General features: G+C 35.9%; 1 protein-coding gene across 1 annotated transcript in view; it reads left to right on the top strand.

The window, feature by feature from the left end:
• cdh22 (cadherin 22) overlaps positions 1–7857 on the top strand; it is a 168697-nt gene that overhangs the window by 128631 nt on the left and 32209 nt on the right. Inside the window, exons 6-9 of the mRNA XM_005739998.1 lie at positions 581–748; positions 2283–2464; positions 2942–3198; positions 5826–5962. Coding sequence (XP_005740055.1) covers positions 581–748; positions 2283–2464; positions 2942–3198; positions 5826–5962 — 744 coding nt within the window. The remainder of the gene's footprint in view (positions 1–580; positions 749–2282; positions 2465–2941; positions 3199–5825; positions 5963–7857) is intronic.

Here is a 7857-nt window from a genome sequence, read left to right as displayed (position 1 = left end):
TATATATATATTCAACAGAGTCTTTCACACCGTGCTATTAAATTCACACAGTCACTATTAACTGTTGTCTAAAATAGCCATTTAATAAACACTGGTTAGGATTTTTTTGTTATGAATTATAAACAAATATTTGTCACTTCTTTGTTGTTTTTCTTCTGGTGTAAGCCAGAATTTGCGATTTTAACTTATGTAATACTTCTGCTGTTACTGCTACAAAACATGGTTTTCCAAGCACTGGAAACTGTGCAGTTCAGGAAAGCTGTGTCATGCCTTCATTGTCCCTCCATATATTATTCATCTTAATACAGCTAAGCCGTAAAATGGTGTATGTGAAGAGTCACCAGTACAACATGGTCTCTCCCATCCATTCTGTTGGTAGAAGAGAAATGGAACGCATTGTACTTTTGCCTCCATAATGCAGTACTTATCACAAGTTGATCCTCAGACTGAGAAGAAATATAATTGGTTTAATGCACAAGAGCTAACCACTAATGCAACGCTTCTAGTGGTGTCACTTGCTAACTACTCTTCCTCTTTCTGCCACTCTCCCTTAAACTCACTTCTATCTCTCAATCATTAGGAATCATCATGACAGCAGTGGCAGATTTGGATCGTGAGACACAGGATCGTTACGAGTTGGTCGTCAAGGCAACAGACATGGCAGGACAAATGGGTGGTCTCTCTGGCTCCACCACAGTGACCATAGTGATCACGGACGTTAATGACAACCCACCACGCTTTCCACAGAGTGAGTGTATCCTGTGCATTCTCCCACTTTAGAAAAAAAAAAGATAATGAGACAGAGATAGAGAGAAGCTAATGACTGGCAATGTGGGTGAAGAAAATGAAAGCCAAGGCACAAATTACAACAACATACAAGAAAATTGTATACAACCTAAAAGCCACTAAAAATATGCAGTAGAATAGACGGCCTGCATCCTGCCATACATTAAAAATAGCTCTATATATTGATAGACTGTACATTGTAATGTTATGGACGGGTTCTTTTTCAGCTGAATGTCTTTGATGCTCAATTTACTCAACAAAATATATTTAAAAAGTAAAGTTTAATGTGGCTAAAAATATTTTCTCTCTCTTAAACACAAAAACACACTTAATTCAGTTGAGTAATAGTCTTCTTTAGAGCAAACCAAAATGTCTATACAGCATACATTGGTCTTTAAAATAAATGTACCAATGTGCAAATAATTGGTATATTGTAACAGTCCTAACTGACGTATGATTGCATGTCTGAGTAAAGTAGTGCATTCCCTTCTTGTCTTTTTTTTCTTTCTTTCTTCATTCTGCTTCTTTGGAGTTAAACTAATGCTGTAACCCACAACAGTATTACTTTTGTAAAAGCTACAGATGCAGTATCTGACAGTCTGTTTGATTGTATTTGATATGTCTCCACACACCTTTTTCTTATTCCTCTTTTTTTTCATCTCAGTAAATCATATTTACCCAGTCAGGGGGATAAACCCTGTAGGATTAAAGTTCCTCGACTCTACAATATAGTGAAGAAATAGAATCTGAATGCAGCTTCATAAATAAGGAGGATGAGATATGATATGTATATGAGATATATGACACATATATTTTGGCGAATAACTTTTTGGGTTTTTTTTTGTTTTTTTATTCTTGCAGTATTTTACAATAATCTGTGATAGATCTCATTCATTTTGGTCTAGTCTTTAGAGTCACAGCTGACAATGTGAGTATGGTGACAAGTTTTTATTCTTAGTTAAAAGATGGTTTAAATTGCAGATTATATGATATTGGTCAAATGATATGATGTAACACTAGGGTTAATTCTAATAGGTAGAGGGCTAGGGCTAGTGGAACTGTTAATATAGCGCTATGCTTTCATAGCAAATGTGAGAATAATAATGTTAATGTATGTGAATGCTCACTAATAACTGCTACCTTTTTCAGTCCTTTCCTTTATAACTTTTCATTGGCACTCTAACTCCTGTTAGCCATTTCTTCCCTTCTTTAACAGTGCTTTACTTTATCTTTAATGATATCTCATCTACTTCCTCTTCCCACTTTTCTCTGTCTATTTCCTATCCATCTCTTCAGCGATTTTCTTCCCTCAGCCCTTTTCTACCTATGGCTATCCATCTATCTTTCCCTATCTTTCCTCCACTAGTGTTATTCTCATTTCTGTGTTACTTTCGGATCTCTTCTTTCTTTTGTGTTGTTTTGTACACCAAAAATCTGGATCTTGGTTTAACTGCCTCTATATTTTCTACCCTTGGGCCACATACTTTATTTACCAGAAATGTACCAGTTTTCCGTGTCAGAGGGGGCTGCTGTCGGGACACCAGTTGGACGCGTCATTGCCACAGATGCAGACATGGGAGAGAACACAGACATGAGCTATCTGATCACAGATGGAGGGGAGCTCTTCAAAGTCACTACAGATATGGAGACACAGGAAGCTGTTGTCTCCATCAAGAAGGTAGATTTAAATGCTAAGAATACATTTCTTGTGATACAATTGTTCATACAAACAGACTTTTAAATACAGTCCTATTAAAAAATTAAAGAAAATGCTTTTATGTCAAGGAAAAAGTGAGTATATTTCCCACATTTGCTACATTTATTTTTTCCTTTGAAATAAATAATAAAAGTGTTTCTCATAAATGAAAGAATCCTTTTGTAACATGTGCATAATGGTAAACTCAACAAGAAGACATCCAGCTAGCAACAATACTTTGGTTTGCTGGAATCTCAATAACATGATAATGTAATATGTTAATCTGAAGTGACAATATAACTTAACAGTTAGCCTGTGCTATGGCTATATTACTGCTCTGGAATTCACTAAGCCTTTTCAAAGATATATTCTCAAACAGCACTGGATCTGTGCACATCAACAGTCTGTACAAACCTGTACTTTTGTAATCTTTCTTTGTATTTCTGCTTTTTATGCTAGCCGCTGGACTTTGAGAACAAACGGACACACAATGTTGTTGTGGAGGCGGTTAATAAGCATGTGGACCCTCGTTTTGTGGACCTGGGCTCTTTCCGTGACCAGACCATTGTCCTGGTGAGCGTGTCGGACACAGATGAGCCACCCATCTTTTACCCAGCCGATGGCACTATCATGGAAGTCCAGGAGGACGCCAAAGTAGGAGCCCTAGTTGGAATTGTTACTGCAAGGGATCCAGATGTGAAGAATAAACCTGTCAGGTATGGCAAGATCAATAAAGGTAGTGCTATATTATTGTAGACCTAAAACACACTTAATCACGGCATTCTGCATCAACCGTTTTTACCACTGAAGACACTTTTGAAGTTGAAAAATTTCTTCAAAGAAAAAATGACTTTTAAAGAACTGTAGTTCACTAGGTGATACACATGTAGCTGGTGGGCTTAAAGACAATTTCCTTAACAATTTCTCTTGAAGATGAAAATCCAAACAGCATTGTTACGTTAACAATTGATGACAGTGTACAGAACATTTTTCTCTCAGATCAACATGTGTGATAAAACAATATAATCTAGTAATCTTGTGTTTGAAGGTCTTTGGTTTATATATCCTCGGAGGAGCAATTGCAATGTGAGAAGGGAATGTAGATAAGGTCTAAGATAGTCTCACTGGCAGAGTATACGGCGACACACACAGGGCCTGTGCAAATTACCTTGATTAAAAATGCATGAGGCTCAGAGTTCTAGGTGTAATAAAGTAAAACACAATGGCAGCGCTGTCATTCACCAATGTCTTGGCAGCCGGCAGTCAGAATTATATGTGTGTCTATGAACATAAAAGTAGGCTTTGTGTTTATGCATGTGTCTTCACTAAGCGAGTAAGTTATTGAGACAAAGGGAGATGGAGATGTTAGCGAGGAATTACCTACTGAATAGAGTTACCAAGCTCATGATCTTTGATAGCATATCCTCTATCAACTATATATTGATAGTTATCTATCAACTGTATAATTATACAGAGGAAATGATCAAATGCACGCTCTGTGGAACTGATTGGCAAGAAAGCTTTTGTAGAACAGACATTTATGTTGACTTGGTGAAAACAAGTGGCAGCTGGCAGTGGACAGCAGATATGTTCATGTGCTTATGTATAATTTAAAAGGAATTTATAGTACTTTATGCTTTCACTGCACTATTTGCATACATATATTCTACAACATATATCTGTATAAAAACCATATCCATAAAATTCACACTGTAGTTTAGGGCTGTGCGATATGACCAAAATCTCATATCCCGATATAAGAATTCTATCCTCCCGATAACGATATAAATCACAAAAATGAGTCTAAGGTTTATTTTTTAGCACCTGGCGGTTCTTTTTTACTTCTCATCTGTAAATAATCTGCTCTTTCATGTGATTCATTTTATTTTGAAAAGTCTCAACAGGATCTTGAGCTTTATTGTGAAAGGTTTACATGGAACATAATACAAGTGGACACGCGATGGTGTTACCGTCGTTGTTGCTAACCACAACGCATAAAAACAGGTGCTTGGCGTCCATAGTGTGGTTATATTAAATATAAGAGAAAGAGAGAACTTTAAGAAATTAATATAGCCACTACAGTGACCATCAAAACGATGAAAAAATATTGCCGTAAACAGTTTATTTTGCGCCACCATGAAATGATAAAATGAAACGATAGACGTTTTTATATCGTCATCCGATATATATCGTTATATCGAACAGCCCTACTGTGGTTTTGTGTGAAACTACTTAGAAGTGTGAAAAGCACCTAAATTTTGTGACACAGTGACAAATTACAACATTAAGTAATAACGGCCAATACTATTCAAAACTGTGTGGGAAGCAGGAGTGATTGGATTGTTGTAAATTGCAGTTGCATTGTGTTCCAAACAAAGGAGGTTTGATTGTCATGGTGGGAGAGACTGCACTGGGAGACTCTCCGTTGTAAATCTAATACAGCCAAATATGTGCCCTAAATGGGATGTTACACTAAGATTTAACAGAGCTATGCACATGATGACACCTATATATACAGAACCTATATTGTAGGTATTATGTTTATTTGTGCAATAGTATATCATGTTAGCACAGTATTTTAAAAACTTAGCTTTTTAAACAGTAAAAATATGTTAATGCTCTAGGACTGAATGATCACAATTAGTTTTTTTAATGACATTACATGGCATGAGTGAAATATAAACAGAACATGCTAATATTTATCATTGTTTGTTTGTTTGTTTGTTTTTGAAAACATGTAAAATCAAAACCTGCTATGAATTTCTATGCTTTCTGTAACATGTAACCATGTTACTAGGTATTGCTGGCTGGTTTCCTTGACAAATAGGCTATCATGAGGTGGTTTATGTAGACTTGATTAAGAATGGTGTGTGTGTGCAGAAAAGAATTAAGAATAACAAAATATTTCAGCAGATTTTTGTTGACTCACCAGTCTTTTGAGAGCAGCGCATACCCCAAAGAAGGAAAGATGAATTTGTGTTTTTTTCTAGAGTGCACAATGAAAATTTAATGCATTTTTTTTTCTCTGCATAAGAAAAGAACGAGTCAGTATATAAGGAAATATAGTGAAGGGGCATAGCTCTATTAGGGTCACAGAGCTTGTGGCAAGTCTCCTGTAAATGCTTTCAAAAAATGTTTCAGCGCTTCTCATAACCATGTATAACTACTGCAAAATGTTATCTACAGGTGTCTTTTTTTAGCCTTTAAGACAATCTTAAAGACACAACATAATTAAGTTACTTAAAAAAATGAAATGAATAAATAAATCATTCATTGTAATTATTCATCCATTTTTGTATTGACTTTAACATTTACATCCTAATTTTATTGTTTGTTGTAATAGGTTCTCCATCGATCGGACTACAGACCAGGAGATGATCTTTCATATTGATCCTGACTCTGGTGCCATCACGCTGGGAAAGATTTTGGACAGAGAGACTGCAGGCTGGCACAATATCACTGTGAAGGCTGTAGAAGCAGGTACATTGCTAGCCATTTCAAACTCTGAGTTTAACACTCTGTACAACCTAATACTAGTGTAATATTATTTATCATCAAATATTCTAATTTGCCAACTTTTCTGTCAGTTTATTAGAACACTATAGTTTCAATTGGAAACAAAATGAGTTATTTTACTGATTTATTTTGACTTGTTTATCCTAAAGTGTGACATTAGAAGACCTAATGTTTGAATATTTCAAAGTTACTTGTGAAAGCAACTGTGTGCATTCTAATGAAGCAAAAATTCAGTTTTAGAAAAGTATCAGCTAATGGTGAAGTCAGATTACAAACGAGTTACCAAAAAACAAAGAAAAAAAAAGTTGTGTCCTTAAACTGGATTGTACTGTTTAAAGATTAAAGATGTAATTTGCCTGACATTTCAACTAAAATTAACAAAATGTACATGTGTTTGAGCAATTTACAGCTGAATTTTTAAAACAAAAAAGCAAAATGATTGGCTAGCTTTGTTTACACCCAGTGCCTGCCAATGATTGTACAAGTTAAATTGGCTTTCTAGCATTTGCTGACTCCCAGCAGGGGTTATAAGGGGTGACAGACAACCTCAAACCAATGTCATCATTACTATTTCTTTGGTATATGACTGAATGGCTTTTATGTCTTTTAATATGAGTATAACTCGAGGTTTAACCTAGAAACAGCAGTAATATGAGCAGAACTTTTATGGCATCTTTTTAAGATTTGGTTTATTTGTACAGATTTTACAATTTGCCATAGATCTCATATGCTTTAAAGACTTTCTCTTTGAGAGTAATACTATTTTCAATCGTTTCTTTCTAGACTTCACTGTTTTGACACACACTTTCTTCTACTTTTTTACATTTGAACACAGTGACAGAATATATCGTTTATTTTCATTGACCATAACAAGAAAAACTGTTGGTCGCAGATCAAAGGCAGCTGTGCACTACTCTCGTTTTTCTTCCAGGAGAAAAATATAGTCATCGCTTTCTTGCTTGTCGATGAGTTGATGAATACATTGCTGAAAATGAATGAAGAGCTTACATTTTTTTCATCTCATTGGGTTCTTTTGTCACAGCAAAGAAAATGAAGAATGTAATAACTTGAGGAAGCTGGGGAAGTTATTACTATACCATTAGGAGCAAACTTGAAAAAGGAGGAAGCCTGGTGTTCCTCACTTTTTCAATCTTTTACAGATGAAGTGATTTGAGGGTTGCAGTGAAAGCAGGGGAGATTGCATTCTGCATCTAACTGGTATCCAGCACTACACATAGAAGCGGAAAAAAAATAATACCATAAACAAAGCTGAATTTAAAATGTCTTCATATTTGTTCCTCAATCATATTCCCCTAGACCAGTGGTTCCCAATCTTTTTTTGCTCAGCCCCCCTTTGTTTTACAGGAAAAATGTCCCCCCCCGCACACATCCTCCATCCACACACACCCATATTTTGCTCCATTGCGGTTTCTTTCACACCTCAAACACTTAGTAAACAATTAAGCAAATACAAGTAATCTGCAATAAATGACAGGTAGTAATAAAATAAACTACTAACTCTTTTAGGCTACGTCAACACCTACACGGGTATTTTTGAAAACGCAGCTGTTTCGTCCACACGTAAACGGTGTTTCCCATCACCGAAAACGGTGATTTTTTAAAACTCATTTTTTTTCAGTTTACGTGTGGACGAGGAATACAGAGTTCCTCACGCAACGTCAAAGGTATGTGCCTTTTTTCACGTCACGCTGCGCGCCACGTTTACATGACATGAAATGCAGAATGGCAGATAGAGACGAATGCATATATACTGTTACTGTTAATCTTACTATCCTCAGGTTTTACATGCTTACATATGCACACGCAGTTACTGTCCCTCCATTTAGAAAGGCAGAGGC

The sequence above is a fragment of the Pundamilia nyererei genome, unplaced genomic scaffold, assembly GCF_000239375.1.
Source record: "Pundamilia nyererei isolate P.nyererei 1_Seehausen unplaced genomic scaffold, PunNye1.0 scaffold00096, whole genome shotgun sequence".
NCBI lineage: Eukaryota > Metazoa > Chordata > Actinopteri > Cichliformes > Cichlidae > Pundamilia > Pundamilia nyererei.
Note: the sequence above shows the minus strand (reverse complement) of the source record. Positions and strands in the feature narration are given on the sequence as shown.